Here is a 20453-nt window from a genome sequence, read left to right on the forward strand (position 1 = left end):
GTCTTTGTAGTGCATTCAACTGAATATGGGTTGAAAAGGATTTGCAAATCATTGTATTCCGTTTATATTTACATCTAACACAATTTCCCAACTCATATGAAAATGGGGTTTGTAGAATACAATTGATACCAATAAAAAATTAACAAAGTGTCCTCTTTTTAATGGGCTGCTCAATGGCCTTCCTCCAAGTCCAAGCAGTCCGAATTAGTTAAGTAAAGTTAATTATATTTATATAGCGCTTTTCGCGTGGGCGACATGACCGCGGGGCGGCATAGCTCGGTTGGTAGAGTGGCCGTGCCAGCAACTTGAGGGTTGCAGGTTCGATTCCCGCTTCCGCCATTCTAGTCACTGCCGCTGTGTCCTTGGGCAAGGCACTTTACCCACCTGCTCCCAGTGCCACCCACACTGGTTTAAATGTAACTTAGATATTGGGTTTCACTATGTAAAGCGCTTTGAGTCACTAGAGAAAAGCGCTATATAAATATAATTCACTTCTCTAGTGACTCAAAGCGCTTTACATAGTGAAACCCAATATCTAAGTTACAGTTAAACCAGTGTGGGTGGCACTGGGAGCAGGTGGGTAAAGTGTCTTGCCCAAAGACACAACGGCAGTGACTAGGATGGCAGAAGTGGGAATCGAACCTGCAACCCCCAAGTTGCTGGCACGGCCACTCTACCAACCGAGCTATACCGCCCCGGTGGGAATAGCTCGGTTGTTTTAACAACTTAAACAGGTTGTTCTTGTTTGGTTGTTTGATATTCTTCAGCAAGTTAGTCCACATCAGAGGGAACATGCTAACGCATTCTAACATATAAAAGGCAGGATGTTTTTTAAAGTGAGGTTTACAAAAACAAAGTGAAACTTTTGTAAAAGTGTACTTATGCTGACAAAAATGTTCATAATATACTGTATGTATACACAAACTCATAAGTTATACTGGTTGTACATAGCCCCATGAGGAATGTATTACTGACACAGTCTCTTAAAAAATCCAAATGTGGAATCGGAATGGTCCAAATTCAAACGATGCCCAACCTTACTTAGTGAGTGATTAATTGGCGAACAAATACACCAACCTATTTGTGCTATGGCAGATTATTACTCTGAAAGTATCCCATACAGAGCAACTCTTGAATAATTGTAAGATCTAGATGCTCCAACACAGACCGACATAAAGTCATTTTAAGACTCTGTGTCTACTTTCAGTCCTCGTCGGAAGACACCTGCAGGGAGGATTCTTTTCAGTTTTTTTTCCGCCAGTCAGTGGATGACATGCACACCTAAAATAGAGAAAGACAGAAAAAATAATGACTGTCAAAAAAATGGTTTTTATATTTGACCAAAATGAGTGCAAAGTTAAAGGCCTACTGAAAGCCACTACTACCGACCACGCAATTTGATAGTTTATATATCAATGATGAAATATTAACATTGCAACACATGCCAATACGGGCTTTTTAGTTTACTAAATTGCAATTTTAAATTTCGCGCAAAGTATCCTGTTGAAAACGTCTTGGTATGATGACGCGTCGAGGAAATTTTGTTCCAGCATCGTTCCCAGCTATTAACTCATCTGTTTTCATCATGAAATTCCACAGTATTCTGGACATCTGTGTTGCTGAATTTTTGCAATTTGTTCAATGAACAATGGAGACATCAAAGAAGAAAGCTGTAGTTGGGAAGCGGTGTATTGCGGCCGCCTTTAGCAACACAAACACAGCCGGTGTTTCATTGTTTACATTCCTGAAAGATGACGGTGAAGCTTTACTATGGAACAGAGCGGTCAAGCAAACACGGTTGGATTGGACCACACACAAAGTACAGTGTATTATGCAGCGATCATTTTGAAAGATCGTATTTCGAAGAGGGTCCCTTGCGAAGGGCAGAGATGGGCATCGCTACCACCCGTCGACTGGTGCAGAAGAAAGGTGCGGGGCCGACCTTGAGGTTGTACAGGTACGACCATATAATCTCACTAAAACACTAGTAACACAATAAGCAGATAAGGGATTTTCCAGAATTATCCTAGTAAATTTGTCTAATAACATCTGAATCGCACCCACTGTATAGTCTTTTTTTTCTAGTCCTTCACTCTGATTTTCCTCATCCACAAATCTTTCATCCTCGCTCAAATTAATGGACAAATCGTCGCTTTCTCGGTCCAAATCGCTCTCGCTGCTGGTGGCCATGATTGTAAACAATGTTTATGATGTGAGGAGCTCCACAACCCGTGACGTCACGCGCACATCGTCTGCTACTTCCGGTACAGGCAAGGCTTTTTTATCAGCACCAAAAGTTGCAAACTTTATCGTCGATGTTCTCTACTAAATCAAAAATATAGCAATATCGCGAAATTATCACGGTCATTCAATATTGGTTTCTGGCCATGCCGCTTACGTGCAGTAATTTCTCCAGATTCTCTGAACCTTTTGATGTTGAAATCCCTAAATTTCTTGTAATTGCACTTTGAGAAACGTTGTTCTTAAACTGTTTGACTATTTGCTCACCCAGTTGTGGACAAAGGGGTGTACCTCGCCCCATCCTTTCTTGTGAAAGACTGAGCATTTTTTGGGAAGCTGTTTTTATCATGGCACCCACCTGTTTCCAATTAGCCTGCACACCTGTGGGATGTTCCAAATAAGTGTTTGATGAGCATTCCTCAACTTGATCAGTATTTATTGCCACCTTTCCCAACTTCTTTGTCACGTGTTGCTGGCATCAAATTCTAAAGTTAATGATTATTTGGAAAAAAAAATATGTTTATCAGTTTGAACATCAAACATGTTGTCTTTGTGGCATATTCAACTGAATATGGGTTGAAAAGGATTTGCAAATCATTGTATTCCGTTTATATTTACATCTAACACAATTTCCCAACTCATATGGAAACAGGGTTTGTAAACTTATGAGCACGATTGTATATTCTAATAGATAGATACAATAGATAGACATCAGGACATAAACGGACACAGACGGAACAACTTTTATCATCATTTAGAATTTACCTCAAACTGGATCCCACTTAGGCAGGTAGGTGTTTCCACGTGTTGACAAAGGCGGTAGGGATCAAAGAATAAGGCACCGTGGTGATAGAGTTCCAACTGTCGGATGTCGGGTCGTAACAATCCAACGTTTTACACCTCTGCGTGCCAAAGTAACCTCCAACAACGTACAACTTGTTTCCTGAGGCCACGGCGTGGCAGCTCATCCGTTTCGCGGTCATGTCGCCCACGCGAGTCCACTGGTTTGTTTCGCAGTCAAAGCGATAGGCGGAGGCCGCTGTGAATTCCGTGTCACCACCCATGATGAAGATCTGACTCCCTAAGACGGCAGCTGCTGTGTATCGCCATGGTTGCGGGCACTCGGCTGCAATAGTCCAGCGATTCCCAACAGGATCATAGCATTGGACCTAAATAGAGAGGATGCATCATTTAAGGTTATATACTTGCCATTTACAACCACACATACAGTACAGCAGGGCTGTCCAAACTTTTTCCACTGAGGGCCGCACACTGAAAAATCAAAGCACACGGTGGCCAAGTTGATATTTTGAAATTTTCAAAACCAATACAATATACACTTTTTTTTTTTTTAATTGTTGGGGCTCCCCCAAGTTAGGTCTTAAGGACCCAGAAGGGTTTCAGTCTTAAACAAGGTTCAAGGTATATTATTTTTTTCATAAAACCCTTGATTCGCTAATTCTACTTCAATATTTGTTATACTTTTTACGAGCTTTTTGTCGAAACCCTATTTTTTGAGGCAAAATACAAAATACACAATATTTTTCCCAAAAAGATTTTCAAAGTGAAATATTTAATGTGAAGTAATTGGATCCCTAAATAGGTCAATAATTCATAGCAAAATGTATTTTTATTTTTTTCTCAGCAAAGACAGTTATTAAATTCCACCAAAATCCTTAGGGATCCAAAAGTGCCCCACTCATAAAAAGGTCATGCTTTTTTTTTTTTTTCATTCAACACTTAAATCTCTATATCAGCTTCAGATAATATATTGTAAGTGGTTTAGTATATTTATAATAACAATCAATAGGATAATTAGTATAATTAGTGTTAGTATATAATTAGTATGGACATTTTTTTTCAAATTTTCATATTTTTCATGTTTTTATGTTTGTTCACTACCCCCGCAACCCCAAAGGGAACAAGCGGTAGAAAATGGATGGATGGATGTATTTATGTCCTTTTTGTCCTTAAATCAATCAATTATTTATAGCATCATTGATTTTTATTAATTATTATTTTTTGAGAAGTTATTGAAAAAATGGTGTTATTAAGAGTCAACAATGCAACTTTTTCTTGTTGCATTTCACCTATTTGCTCTTTTATTCCACTTTTTAATGTTTAAAAAAAAAAAAAAAAATATATATATATATATATATATATATATATATATATATATATATAATAGTATTTTTAGAATGATGTGCTGCGGGCCGGTAAAACATTAGCTGCATGCCGCAAATGGCCCCCGGGCCACACTTTGGACACCCTTGCAGTACAGGATACAACTAAACCTGTAGTAACTTTGTTTTGTCCATTTATTCTTTTTGGGGTGATTAAAGGGGACCTATTATGCAAAACCAACTTTTCTAACCTGATGGTGTCTGCTTATGTGTATTTCGGACAGGCCTGGGCAATCATTTTACTCGGGAGGCCAGATTTAGATAAAAAAGTGTGTCTGGGGGCCACTATATCTATTTTTAGGAACACTAATACAAAAACTCACAATACTGATTGAAAGCTAAAAACGCTACGACAGAGCGCCTTAAAAAACGGAATGGAATTTGACTTTTTTTCACTGAACGAGACACCCATAATGTACATGAAAATAAAGAATGTGGGATTTACAATATCAACTATGAAGGATAAAACACTGAATATTGACAACATATTTTGCAATCAACCGAAACACAACGAAAATGCAACAAACATAGTGAAATGTGAACGCTAAGGGTAAAAAACCCCCACCTACAATCTGAGATATCTCATAGTGACCAAAATAACTAATTAGATGACCATACTAACTAATTAGATGACCATAGTAACTAGTATATCATTCAGATTCCAAGCATTGAATGATTTAGTATAGTCGAAGACTTACGGTCTTTAGAAAACATCAATGCACATCATAAAGGCAGCTACACTTTACATCTTAAACATCTAAAACAATTGTTTGGGAATGTCCGGCAGGCCAGATTAAAAAGCTCAACATGCGGCCCATGTGGCCCCCGGGCCTTAATTTGCCCAGGGTCTGATCTGGGATCTGCATGAGTCGCTCTGAGTGTGTGCAAGGCAAACCCCTTTGAAGAGTGCTGCTCTACAAACCTGCACTAGTATCAGGATGGATTTACCAAAAAACTACTTTTAGTGGTCGGTTTCAACTATTTACAAATAAATTCTTTAAAATTCCTACAATGTGAATTCCTGGATTTTTTTTCACATTCTGTCTTTCACAGTTGAAGTGTACCGATGAGGAAAATTACTGACCTCTGTCATTTTAAGTGGGAGAACTTGCACAATCGGTGGCTGATTAAATACTTTTTTGTATACAGTATGTTGTTTTTCTTCTTTATTATGCATATTCGGCCGGGTGCAACGTATACTCCGGAGCGACGTATACTCCGAAAAATACGGTAATTTGACAAAGTGCCATAAAAAAAACTTCACCAACCTTAGATGCTTTCTCTCTGTGTATAGTGGTGCCCCCAAAAACAAACAGTTTTAATTTAGCACTGACCACCGCTGCATTACTGACGCCATCTTTTAAAGGAGCCATCATAGTCCACTTATTACTGACGGGGTCATATCGCTCAACCTGGAAAACAAAAGTTAAAATATCACTCATTACAAAATATTCACAAGCTGTTATGAAGCATGCATCGAAGTCCATTCAAGGTCAGTGGTCTGATTTAAGTCTGTTAGAACATTTACTTTTTCCTCACCTGTTTTAAAGAGACGGATGGAGAGGCGGGGAAAACCGAAGCAATGGCTGTATGACCTCCGACCACATACAGAGAGTTCTCCAACTCAGCTGAACCATGGCCAAACCTGGTTTAGAAAGAACCAATAGTGAGTTTGCTCGTCTTGGTCTTCCGGGACAACTGCATATGGTCTTACCATATTATTGGAATAGGGCTACCCAAAAAATCATCAGATTAATCACACTGCAAAAACTGAAATCTAAGTAAGGTTAAATATCTCACATAAGGGTGATATTTTTTTTTTTGTCTGATAAGATCATTCTTCTCACTATGCAGATTTTATGTTAGGAGTGTTTTACTCGTTTTAAGGATTTTGGTCCTAGATCATCTCAGTAAGCAGGGTTTCCCACAAAATAATTTATTTGTGGCGGCCCGCCACGAAAGAATTACGGCCGCCACAAATTAAAAAATAAATAAATAAAATTTAAAAATTAAAATAAAAAAATAAATTTTTTATTTTATTTTATTTATTTTTTCCGGCTTTTGACTCGCTCAACAGCCGAAAAATAAATAAATAAATAAATAAAATAAAATATTTTTTTTTTATTTATTTATTTATTTTTTTTCGGCTTTTGACTCGCTCAACGGGCTTCACGGTGGCAGAGGGGTTAGTGCGTCTGCCTCACAATACGAAGTTCCTGCAGTCTTGGGTTCAAATCCAGGCTCGGGATCTTTCTGTGTGGAGTTTGCATGTTCTCCCCGTGAATGCGTGGGTTCCCTCCGGGTACTCCGGCTTCCTCCCACTTCCAAAGACATGCACCTGGGGATAGGTTGATTGGTAACACTAAATTGGCCCTAGTGTGTGAATGTGAGTGTGAATGTTGTCTGTCTATCTGTGTTGGCCCTGCGATGAGGTGGCGACTTGTCCAGGGTGTACCCCGCCTTCCGCCCGATTGTAGCTGAGATAGGCGCCAGCGCCCCCCGCGACCCCAAAAGGGAATAAGCGGTAGAAAATGGATGGATGGATGGATGGATGACTCGCTCAACCGTTCATAAAAGCAATGGGACTCTGTCTGTGAATGGAGCTTGTAGTTACATATGATATAAATATGTAAATATTACATAAATATGTATATAAATATGTACATAAAGTGTTGTAATTATATTCCAACTCCGCGTTCTTCTTAGTCATCGCCGCCGCCGCCGGAAAAAAAAAAAATATATATATATAGCGGTATAGCTCGGTTGGTAGAGCGGCCGTGCCAGCAACTTGAGGGTTGCAGGTTCGATTCCCGCTTCCGCCATCCTAGTCACTGCCGTTGCGTCCTTGGGCAAGACACTTTACCCACCTGCTCCCAGTGCCACCCACACTGGTTTAAATGTAACTTAGATATTGGGTTTCACTATGTAAAGCGCTTTGAGTCACTAGAGAAAAGCGCTATATAAATATAATTCACTTCACTTATTTATTTTTTGATTTTTTATTATTGACGGCCGTAATTCTTTTGTGGGGGGCCGCCACAAATAAATAAATGTGTGGGAAACCATGTATACTTCATGCACATTCAGGTAAATTATTCAAAATGACAATGAAAACATTTGCCTGGGGGCCAGGCTGTATAAATAAATATATATATATATATATATCTATATATATATAGATATATATATAGATATATATATATATATATATATATGTATGTATACGCACTAATTGACTGAAAGAGCTTGCACTTGGCGCTATGATGTCATGTTATCGATAGGAAAATGCATTTTTAGACAATATGATTTGCCTGAGCAGCTAGGAGACCTCGAGAGTAACAAGCGGTTGTCTCGTTGCCTTTCCATTAAGAAAAATAAACTAGTTTTTAGTATAAGTTTGCTGGTTTCAAGAAATGTAATGCCTAGTGCATATCATTATGTCAAGATAATGGCACTAGCCTTTATTTGATTTAAGAATATTTTTCAACATATTGAGAAAAAAGGTCTCATACTTGTTTTTTTTTATCAAGAAAAGTACACTTGTTATCAGTGAGAATATACTTATTTTAAGGTATTTTGGGGATTTATTGAGGTTAGCTAATTTTACTTGTTTAGGAAAGTCTTGACAAGCCAAAATTTCTTGTTCTATTGGCAGATCCTTTTCCTTAGTTCAAGTAAAAAACCCCTAATTTTTGTATTTTTTTTTTTCTTGTTTTTGAACACTGACTTTTTGCAGTGCATTGTTCTCAAATGTATTCTTCATGATAAATCAATCCCCCTTTGCATGTTTGAAATGTGCCTATTTTCACGGTATTTATTTTAACAGAAAGATAGATGACAGGATAAGATTACATAACGTATATTTTACGTTATGTTGAATTATGACTTATAGTAATACATCATATTACTAATCTATTATTAGAGCATCTCTCTCCAACATTAATCGTGATAAATACAATTTTAAGGGTATGTAAAGATTGGACTATAACTGTAACCTCACCTCGCTATTAGCATGGGTGCTCCTTTGGACCATTCTTCATGGACTGTGTCATAGATCCACACGTCCTTCGACACACCGTTCTCTGACCCTCTTCCTCCCGTCACGTAAACCTTACAACCAATGGCACACGCGCTGAATTCTTTTCTTGGGCTGGGAAGGTCTGCCTTTGGTATGATCTCCTTGGCTTTGTGGTCAACCTTGAAACGGATGAACAAAAAAATGGCTTTATTTTTTCTTTCAAACGTCAGTAAATAGAAAGGTATTCAGTAGCGATGTCCGATAATGGCTTTTTTGCCGATATCCGATAGTCCGATATTGTCCAACTCTTAATTACCGATTCGGATATCAACCGATACCGATATATACAGTTGTGGAATTAACACATTATTATGCCTAATTTTGTTGTGATGCCCCGCTGGATTCATTAAACAATGTAACAAGGTTTTCCAAAATAAATCAACTGAAGTAATGGAAAAAAATGCCAACATGGCACTGCCATATTTATTATTGAAGTCACAAAGTGCATTATTTGTTTTTAACATGCCTCAAAACAGCAGCTTGGAATTTGGGACATGCTCTCCCTGAGAAAGCATGAGGAGGTTGAGGTGGGCGGGGTTTTGGGTAAGGGATAGCGGGGGGTGTATATTGTAGCATCCCAGAAGAGTTAGTGCTGCAAGGGGTTCAGGGTATTTGTTCTGTTGTGTTTATGTTGTGTTACGGTGCGGATGTTCTCCCGAAATGTGTTACGCGCTATATTAAATTAGTTGTATGTGTGTTCTTCCACCAACAGGCAAAGATGATTGAGTTTGAGCCTTTTAGAGCCACTGATGTCCAACTCCCTAAAGGTGCTGTGTTTGTGATTTCCAACTGCTGTGTGGGGATGAACAAAGCAGCATCTTCTCACTTCAATATCCGTGTGGTCGAGTGTCGGATAGCAACAAAGGCACAGTGTAAAACGCATAAGAGTGTCACAAATGTGTTCATTTATTTAATGGAGTATTTTTCCCGATATGTACAGTGTTTACCACAGGAACGCAATCTATTTGTGGCTGTAATTGATCAGGGGGGTTGACCTGGTGTAACTGTAAAATTTGCATAATTGAACATGACGCACTTGTCAAAACTGAATAAAAAAACTACAGATGACCTTCTGGTTGATTATTTTAGTTATTTTTTTTAATGTCATAAATAGAAATATCCGATAATGGCTTTTTTGCCGATATCTAATATTCCTTTATTGTCCAACTCTTAATTACCCATTACGATATCAACCAATACCGATATATAAGGTCATGGAATGAACACATTATTATGCCTAATTTTGTTGTGATGCCCTGCTGGATGCATTAAACAATGTAACAAGGTTATCCAAAATAAATCAACTCAAGTTTTGGAAAAAAATGCCAACAGGGCACAGCCGTATTTCATTATAAATATTAACAATATCATTGACCTACTCAGTGGCCTAGTGGTTAGAGTGTCCGCCCTGAGATCGGTAGGTTGTGAGTTCAAACCCCGGCCGAGTCATACCAAAGACTATAAAAATGGGACCCATTACCTCCTTGCTTGGCACTCAGCATCAAGGGTTGAGGGTTAAGTCACCATAAATGATTCCCGGGCGCGGCACCGCTGCCGCTCACTGCTCCCCTCACCTCCCAGGGGGTGATCAAGGGGATGGATCAAATGCAAAGGACAAATTTCACCACACCTAGTGTGGCAATCAATCATTGGTACTTTAACTTTATCGGACATCTCTAATGCACTTCATTTGTTTTAAACTATTGTAGTGGCATTCTGTACAAAAAGTGTACTTTAATTTAGTGTTGTTTTGATACGTCATATTAGTGACATCATGCACAAAAGTGCACTAACAGCTTGTTTTAAAATGTCTCTGACAATCTTGCACTTTCAGTTTTGGAAATGATATGAATGTTTGTGCCGCTGCTTAATAACTGTTTAATAAATACAGTTTTGTTAAATTGACTTAGTTGTGATTTCCTTTTCAGCATAAAAGTTTAAAAGTAACATATATTAATGCAATATGAAGAAGAATGTTTTAATGTAGACACATAGAATCATCATACTGCTGTGATTGTATGCATCAAGTGTTCATTCTAGGCTAAGGCAAAATATGGAGATACATAAGGTGTATCGTGGCATGGCCTAAAAATATCGAGATATTAATAAAAGGCTATATCGCCCAGCCCTACTTTGATGTTTTTCTCTGTACTTAACAGTATCATGACATCACAAATATGCAACCAAACCGTGGTGGAAGGGAGGAGCCAGGCAGCAGCACAAGCCACAACAGAGTAACCAAAAACAAACACAAAAATGATGAGTTGTGTGGTCCTCTGTCCTCTGTGTTTTTTATACACTTTGATTTCTATTTTACTGTTTTAATTGATTTTACCTTTTAAAATAGTTTTTAATCATATTTGTTTTATATTGGTTTTATATTTATTTATTTTTTGTTTTTATTCAGTCATTGGTGGAGCATAATATTGTTTTTTTGATATTGTTTTTAACATGGCTGTGCAGCACTTTGGAAACGTTATTGTTGTTTAAGGGGGAACATTATCACCAAACCTATGCAAGCGTCAATATATACCTTGATGTTGCAGAAAAAAGACCATGTATTTTTTCAAACGATTTCCGAACTCTAGATGGGTGAATTTTGGCAAATTAAACGCCTTTCTGATTATCGGTCTTTTAGCGATGACGTCAGAACGTGACGTCACCGAGGTAACACATCCGCCATTTTCATTTTCACATTACAAACACCGGGTCTCAGCTCTGTTATTTTCCGTTTTTTCGACTATTTTTTGGAACCTTGGAGACATCATGCCTCGACGGTGTGTTGTCGGAGGGTGTAACAACACTAACAGGGAGGGATTCAAGTTGCACCACTGGCAAGAAATCTGCCGCCAGACCCCCATTGAATTTGCCAGTGTCTGCACATTTTACCGGCGATGCTAAGACAGACATGGCACAGAGATGTATGGATAACCTGCAGATGCATTTGCAACGATTAAGTCAACGAAATCACAAAGGTGAGTTTTGTTGATGTTGTTGACTTATGTGCTAATCAGACATATTTGGTCACGGCATGACTGCCAGCTAATCGATGCTAACATGCTACGCTAATCGATGCTAATGTGCTATTTATGCTAGCTGTATGTACATTTGAAACTAGATACCCACATTCAATGCGAAACAAACACTTCCCAATCGACGGATTTAAGTTGCTCCAGTGTCACAAGATGCGAAAGTCCTGATCGTTTGGTCCGCACATTTTACCGGCGATGCTAATAAGGCAGCCATGCTATGGGCCACTTCATTAGGTACACCCATGCTATGGCCGAATAGCGTCAATAGCTATTAGCTCAATAGCATCAATTTCTTCTTCAATTTCGTTTTCACTATCTGCCTCCATACTCCGACCATCTGTTCCAATACATGCGTAATCTGTTGAATCGCTTAAACCACTGAAATCCGAGTCTGAATCCAAGCTAATGTCGCTATATCTTGCTGCGGTAACCGCCATGTTGTTTGTATTGGCAGCACTGTATGACGTCACAGGGAAATGGACAGTCGCATCGCAAATAGCGAAGATCAAGAACTTTAAAGCTTTTTTTAGGGATATTCCAGGAGGTGTAAAATAAAATAAAAAACTTCGAAAAATAAAACAAGCCACTGGGAACTGATTTTTATTGTTTTTAACCCTTTTGAAATTGTGATAATGTTCCCCTTTAAATGTGCTATATAAATAAAGTGGATTGGATTGGATTACCGGCTGATTTTTCATTATCGGAATTCTCCACTGACTTCATATTTGCCATTATCGGCCGCCGATAATATTGTGCATCTTTAATTCCTATATCTGCTGTCAGCAGCCTAATCCTCCTCTGCTTCAGGGTGTGAGACTGTAACAGCTAATGCGTGCACCGGTACATAACATGGTAGTTGATGCATGGTAGTTGATGCACTTACCTGGTATACCTTGTCGCACATGAAAGTCTGGCCTCCTAATATAAGCAAGGTGTGGCCTGCCTTGCGTGGTCGAGCACAAGGACTGGTCACAACTCCGTCATTTTGAAGAATTCTTTTTTTACATTGCATTGCCTCTTCTACAATTACCCTGCAAAAAAACATTTTGACATTAAGCAAATTAACACTCACTGTAAAAAAGCAAAACTGCATTTAGACTTGAACCATTGACTTATTAAAATAAAATGTACCTGCTCCTCTTGTCAGCCATAACTAGTTCTTCACATGCGACAGCCTCCAGCAGACATTCAGAGGGGAGAAGAGCCAATCTGATGCCCGTGAGCAGCTCTGGCAAATAGTGGCGCCGGCAGTCCAAGTCGTAGCGAACCCACCGCATAACTGAGGTAAAAACAACCTGCAAATGAAGACGTCAAAATAAATAATTAATAAAAAAAAGGACAAGCCAGAAAAATGAAACTCAATGAAACTAAAGTACATAAAAATTGTAGTAAAAGTTCAATTGTTGTCAGTTTAAAATTCCCTCTCTTTAATGAACATATTTAAATTTTTGCAACTCAACGCTAAGAAAGCGGAAATGCTGATTATCGGTCCTGCTAGACACCGACACCTATTAAATAATACCACCTTAACGTTTGACAACAAAATAATTATACAAGGCGACTCGGTAAAGAATCTGGGTATTATCTTCCACTCAGCTCTCTTCTTTGAGTCACACATTAAGAGCGTTACTAAAACAGCCTTTTTCCATCTCCGTAATTTCGCTAAAAATCGTTCCATTTTGTCCACTAGCGACGCTGAGATCATTATTCATGCGTTTGTTACGTCTCGTTTCGATTACTGTAACCTATTATTTTGGGGTCTCCCTATGTCTAGCATTAAATATTACAGTTGGTGCAAAATGCGGCTGTTAGACTTTTGACATGAACAATAAAGTTTGATGTACTGTATATACCTTTATATACCTATAAACATACAAATATACCTATACTGGCTCACCTGCACTGGCTTCCTGTGCACTTAAGATGTGACTTTAGGGTTTTACTACTTACGCATAAAATACTACACGGTCTAGCTCCATCCTATCTTGCCGATTGCATTGTACCATATGTCCCGGCAATAAATCTACGTTCAAAGAACTCCGGCTTATTAGTGATTCCCAGAGCCCAAAAAAACTCTGCGGGCTATAGAGCGTTTTCTAATGGGGCTCCAGTACTCTGGAATGCCCTCAAGGTAACAGTTAGAGATGCTACCTCAGTAGAAGCATTTTAGTCCCATCTTAAAACTCATTTGTATACTCTAGCCTTTAAATAGACCCCCCTTTTAGGACAGTTGATCAGCCGCTTCTTTTCTTTTCTGCTCTGCCCCCCTCTCCCTTGTGGAGGGGGTCGGAGGAACGACACAGGTCCGGTGGCCACGGATGAAGTGCTGGCTGTCCAAAGTCGGGACCCGGGGTGGACCGCTCGCCTATGCATCGATTGGGGACATCTCTGCGCTGCTGACCCGTCTCCGCTTGGGATGGTCTCCTGCTGGCCCCACTATGGACTGAACTTTCACTATTATGTTAGATCCACAAAGGACTGGACTCTCACACTATTATGTTAGATCCACTACGGACTGGACTCTCACAAAATTATGCTAGATCCACTATGGACTAGACTCTCACAAAATTATGTTAGATCTACTATGGACTGGACTCTCACTATTATGTTAGATCCACTATGGACTGGACTCTCACTATTATGTTAGATCAACTATGGACTGAACTCTCACTATTATGTTACAAGTTATATCCACTATGGACTGGACTCACACTATTATGTTAGATCCACTATGGACTGGACTCTCACTATTATGTTAGATCCACTATGGACTGGACTCTCACAATATTATGTTAGATCCACTATGAACTGGACTCTCACACTATTATGTTAGATCCACTATGGACTGGACCCTCACTATTATGATAGATCCACTATGGACTGGACTCTCTCACTATTATGTTAGATCCACTATGGACTGGACTCACACTATTATGTTAGATCCACTATGGACTGGACTCTCACACTATTATGTTAGATCCACTATGGACTGGACTCACACTATTATGTTACATCCACTATGGACTGGACTCTCACACTATTATGTTAGATCCACTATGGAGTGGACTCTCACTATTATGTTAGATCCACTATGGATTGGATTCGCACACCATTATGTTAGATCCACTATGGACTGGACTCTCACACTATTATGTTCGATCCACTATGGACTGGACTCTAACACTATTATGTTAGATCCACTATAGACTGGATCCACACACTATTATGTAAGATCCACTATAGACTGGACTCTCACACTATTATGTTAGATCCACTATGGACTGGACTCTCACACTGCTATGTTAGATCCACTATGGACTGGACTCTCACTATTAAGATAGATCCACTATGGACTGGACTGTCTCACTATTATGTTAGATCCACTATGGACTGGACTCACACTATTATGTTACATCCACTATGGACTGGACTGTCACACTATTATATTAGATCCACTATGGACTGGACTCTCACTATTATGTTAGATCCACTATGGATTGGACTCTCTCACTATCATATTAGATCCACTATGGACTGGACTCACACTATTATGTTAGATCCACTATGGACTGGACTCTCACAATATTATGTTAGATCCACTATGGACTGGACTTTCACTATTATGTTAGATCACTATGGACTGGACTCTCACACTATTATGTTAGATCCACTATGGACTGGACTCTCACTATTATGTTAGATCCACTATGGACTGGACTCTCACACTATTATGTTAGATCCACTATGGACTGGACTCTCACACTATTATGTTAGATCCACTATGGACTGGACTCTCACACTATTATGTTAGATCCACTATGGACTGGACTCTCACACTATTATGTTAGATCCACTATGGACTGGACTCTCACACTATTATGTTGGATCCACAATGGACTGACTCTCACACTATTATATTAGATCCATTATGGACTGGACTCTCACACTACTATGTTAGATCCACTATGGACTGGACTCTCACACTATTATGTTAGATCCACTATGGACTGGACTCTTACAATATTATGCTAAATCCACAATGGACTGGACTCTCACACTATTATGTTAGATCCACTATGGACTGGACTCTTACAATATTATGCTAAATCCACAATGGACTGGACTCACATTATTATGTTAGATCCACTATGGACTGGACTCTTACAATATTATGCTAAATCCACAATGGACTGGACTCTCACACTATTATGTTAGATCCACTAAGGACTGGACTCTCACTATTATGTTGGATCCACTATGGACTGGACTCACACTATTATGTTAGATCCACTATGGACTGGACTCTCACACTATTATGTTAGATCCACTATGGACTGGACTCTCACACTATTATGTTAGATCCACAATGGACTGGACTCTCACACTATTATGTTAGAACCACTATGGACTGGACTCTTACAATATTATGCTAAATCCACAATGGACTGGACTCTCACACTATTATGTTAGATCCACTATGAACTGGACTCTCACAGTATTATGCTAGATCCACTCCACGTCCATTTCACCGGTCGCCATGGTGGGGTCGCTATCTTGTCTTTGCAGTCTATTTATTGGAATATAAGTTGAAAAGGATTTGCAAATAATTGTGTTTTGTATTTAGCTTTTACGCAACATGCCAACTTCACTGGTTTGGTGTTTTATAATATATGCAAAGCTAATAACAGTAACTGAGTGGTGAATAGAGTAAAGAGCAAAAAGGTGAACATGAGTTAGTTTGGGGCCATGCCAAGTCGACCAGGGGTCCAATGACAAGGAAGCGTGTAGAAAAAGATGAGATATTTACCGGCACACTTGTGTTTTCCTTTATTGGGAGGACAGAAAAGCAAGCCCAAATTAAAAAAAAAACACAAGCCACAAACTTTGTAAGTGTCTTTAGAGAAAAAAGTTGCTTGTAATACGCGAACTTGGCAACATTGCTACAAACAGCCAGTAACTCCAGCGACATTGTATGGAAATAACTTTGGTGTTGTGGAGAGAGCGACCTGACAGGGTTTCCAAGCTAAACTTGCATTTAACATCATTTTTTCTTTGTCCATTCCTGCTCTCTTCATCAGCTGGACTGCTGATGTTTTCCCACTGGTATGGTATGGACTGAGAGTCACACAGGACTAGGGTTGCAAGGCAAAAAAATTGCCCAGGCCTGTGCTAACCATTCTGTTGTCATACAAGAATGTAGGTCAGGGGTAGGGAACCTGCGGCTCTAGAGCCAGATGTGGCTCTTTTGGTGACTGCATCTGGCTCTCAGATAAATCTTAGCTGACATTGTTTAACACGATAAGTAATTAATGATTACGCTGGTAAGCACAGGGTTAAAAATAACGTTCAAAATTAAAAACATTCTCATGCATTTTATTCCATCAATCCAAGAAGTCGCATTAATGGCAAGAAGTATTTCATTTATTATTTGTTAGCTTCAGAATAACAATGTTATTAAAAAGAATGAGAGACGTATTATACTCTAAAAATGTTAGTCTAACTTAAAAAATCCGCACATTTAGTTGTATTCAGTGTTAAAAAATATTGGTAACACTTTAGTATAGCTCGGTATAGCTCTTTTGGTAGAGTGGCCGTGCCAGCAACTCGAGGGTTCCAGGTTCAATTCCCGCTTCCGCCATCCTAGTCACTGCCGTTGTGTCCTTGGGCAAGACACTTTACCCACCTGCTCCCAGTGCCACCCACACTGGTTTAAATGGAACTTAGATATTGGGTTTCACTATGTAAAGCGCTTTGAGTCACTCGAGAAAAGCGCTATATAAATATAATTCCCTTCACTTAGTATGGGGAACATATTCTAAGTAACAAAGACTTAATTAAGAGTTATTTGGACACTAGGGGACCATATAAGGTTAGGGTTACTAATAAGCAATAATTCTGAAGTTATAAGGGAAGACTCTTAATTAATGGCTTACTGCTTGTAAAATAAGGCCATGCAGACATAGGCATTAATAAGTACTTAAAAATGACTAATCAAGAGCCAATATGTTAAGAATTTGCATGTTAATAAGCAACTAATTAATGGTGAATATGTTCTCCATATAAAAGTATTACCAAAATATAATATGGCTCCCACGGAAATACGTTTTCAAAATATTTGGCCTTCATGGCTCTCTCAGCCAAAAAGGTTCCCGACCCCTGATGTAGGTTATCGTTTGATTTAGCATGCTGATTGAGTGTTCATTTATTCATCTAGCCCAGTGGTTCTCATATGGGGGTACGCGTACCCCTGGGGGTACTTGAAGGTATGCCAAGGGGTACGTGAGATTTAAAAAAAAAAAAAATTTTTAAATAGCAACAATTCAAAAATCCTTTATAAATATATTTATTGGATAATATTTCAACAAAATACAAGTTCATAAACTGGGAAAAAAATGCAACAATGCAATATTCAGTGTTGACAGCTCGATTTTTTGTGGACATGTTCCATAAATATTGATGTTAAAGATTTCTTTTTTTGTGAAGAAATGTTTAGAATGAAGTTGATGAATCCAGATGGATCTCTATTACAATCCCCAAAGAGGGCACTTTAAGTTGATGATTACTTCTATGTGTAGAAATCTTTATTTATAATTGAATCACTTGTTTATTTTTCAACAAGTTTTTAGTTGTTTTAATATATTTTTTTCCAAATAGTTCAAGAAAGACCACTACATATGAGAAATATTTTGCGCTGTTATACAATTTAATAAATCAGAAACTGATGACATAGTGCTGTATTTTACTTCTTTATCTCTTTTTTTCCAACCAAAAATACTTTGCTCTGACTAGGGGGTACTTGATTAAAAAAAAAATTCACAGGGGGTACATCACTGAAAAAAGGTTGAGAACCACTGATCTAGCCTATTTCTACTCATTTGTCCATCAGTAAAATATTTACAAAGACTATTCATATTCTGTGTGTGGCACTGCATTAGTGTTTTATAAGCTTCTCATCTTTTTTTACAGAATAAGGACGGTAGAAATGCGCGGATAGGCAATTATATCACCCGCATCCGCATCACCAAAGTCGCCATCCACCCGCCGTCCACCCGAACCAACATTTTATCAGGACCCTACCCGCCCGCCAACCGCCCTCTGAAATACATCAGAGGTTGTCCGCCTTTACCACTCACAGAGCTATTTATACCTGTTTCATGGAGTAATGATGACAATTGGAGCTGCTAACGTTCCCGCGACTATCCAATAGCGTTCATCCTGATTACAAGAATATGGGCGTGCTGTGAAGCCATTGCCTTAGACACCTTCAACAACATGTACAAACTGATTGTTGGTCCGGCAACATGTTGTGTGCAGCTTCCACAATTACACGTTCAAGATTGAAAGGCATACTGGGTGATACAGAGTACACTGATGGTTGTGATATAAACAGCTTTAATATGCGCCACGTTGTGAAGCCACACCCAACAAAATTGACAAACACATTTCGGGAGAACATCCTCACAGTAACACAACATAAACGCAACACAACAAATACCCATAATCCTTTGTATCCGTGAGACTTCCTGAATATATTTTACACCCCCGTGCCCCCAACAACCCCGCCCACCTTACCGACGCACGGGGGGGTTGTTTGCTGCTAGTGGGGTGTATGAAATAGTCAGGAAGTGTCATGAATACAAAGGATTATGGGTATTTGTTGTGTTGCGTTTATGTTGTGTTACTGTGAGGATGTTCTCCCGAAATGTGTTTGTCAATTTTGTTGGGTGTGGCTTCACAACGTGAACTATTGTGTTAACTTTAACAGCCTTACAAATAAGGTTGTCAAAGTTAAAACTTACCTGTTCATCTTCGATCTCCAATTCATCACTAAGGATAAGTTCCAGCAGCTTCTCTTTAGTTAAACTGTAGAAGTCCTCAGAGTCCCGGACCTATAGTACACAAGAAATAGTTAAAAGCAACAATGCACTTCAGCAGTCCTTTTTAGCATATAGGCCTTACACTCATAGTCATTCACATCGACGTCCCACTGGTTTGTGAGTTTTTCCTTGCCCTTATGTGGGCTCTGTACCGCGGATGTCGTTGTGGCTTGTGCAGCCCTTTGAGACACTTGTGATTTAGCGCTAAAAATAAACATTGATTGATACACACTGTGTGGTACACGATAAAGTGAAGTGTCTTTGCGTGGTTCCAAGGACGACCAAGGACAAACTTACCATTAGGCAAACAATTACAAAAAATCTCTCTTATAAGCTTTGTTTTTGGATGTTGACAATGTCTGCCTGTCATAGGTTTATTCTTAAGTCTATTAAGTAATTTTTTGTGTTTTTTTTTATTCTTGTTTTAAGCCTTGTATGCCCCCTGTCTGTTTGCTGGAAATGTGAATTTCAATATGGAGATGAATATAGTATCTATGCAGTATTTGCCTAAAGTTTGGACACACCTTCTCATTTCAATGCGTTTTCTTTATTTGCATGACCATTTACATTGTAGATTGTCACATCAAAACTGTGAATGAATACATGTGAAGTTATGTACTTAACAACAAAAGGTGAAATAAGAAAAAATAATAGTGAGAGTTCAGTCCATAGTGGATCTAACGTAATAGTGTGAGAGTCCAGTCCATAGTGGATCTAACATAATAGTGAGAGTCCAGTCCATAGTGGATCTAACATAATTTTGTGAGAGTCCAGTCCATAGTGGATCTAACATATTAGTGTGAGAGTCCAGTCCATAGTGGATCTAACATAATAGTGTGAGAGTCCAGTCCATAGTGGATCTAACATAATAGTGAGAGTCCAGTCCATAGTGGATCTAACATAATAGTGTGAGAGTCCAGTCCATAGTGGATCTAACATAATAGTGTGAGAGTCCAGTCTATAGTGGATCTTACATAATAGTGTGTGAATCCAGTCTATAGTGGATCTAACATAATAGTGTGAGAGTCTAGTCCATAGTGGA

The 20453-nt window shown here is 38.9% G+C and overlaps 1 protein-coding gene across 4 annotated transcripts in view; it reads right to left on the bottom strand.

The window, feature by feature from the left end:
• Positions 1 to 825: 825 nt before the first annotated feature.
• Positions 826 to 20453, bottom strand: part of enc2 (ectodermal-neural cortex 2) — a 29801-nt gene continuing 10173 nt past the window's right edge. For 3 of the 4 annotated variants that reach the window (XM_061916913.1, XM_061916915.1, XM_061916914.1), the window contains exons 5-12: positions 19334 to 19423; positions 12666 to 12829; positions 12418 to 12565; positions 8425 to 8621; positions 5964 to 6069; positions 5693 to 5836; positions 3007 to 3410; positions 826 to 1281 (exon numbers count right to left, since the gene is read on the bottom strand). In XM_061916913.1, coding sequence (XP_061772897.1) covers positions 3024 to 3410; positions 5693 to 5836; positions 5964 to 6069; positions 8425 to 8621; positions 12418 to 12565; positions 12666 to 12829; positions 19334 to 19423 — 1236 coding nt within the window. In that variant the 3' untranslated portion in view covers positions 826 to 1281; positions 3007 to 3023. Of the gene's footprint in view, positions 1282 to 3006; positions 3514 to 5692; positions 5837 to 5963; positions 6070 to 8424; positions 8622 to 12417; positions 12566 to 12665; positions 12830 to 19333; positions 19424 to 20453 lie in introns of those variants that run through there. The other variant, XM_061916916.1, reaches the window with a different exon arrangement.

The sequence above is a fragment of the Nerophis ophidion genome, linkage group LG12, assembly GCF_033978795.1.
Source record: "Nerophis ophidion isolate RoL-2023_Sa linkage group LG12, RoL_Noph_v1.0, whole genome shotgun sequence".
In the NCBI taxonomy this organism is placed as follows: Eukaryota; Metazoa; Chordata; class Actinopteri; order Syngnathiformes; family Syngnathidae; genus Nerophis; species Nerophis ophidion.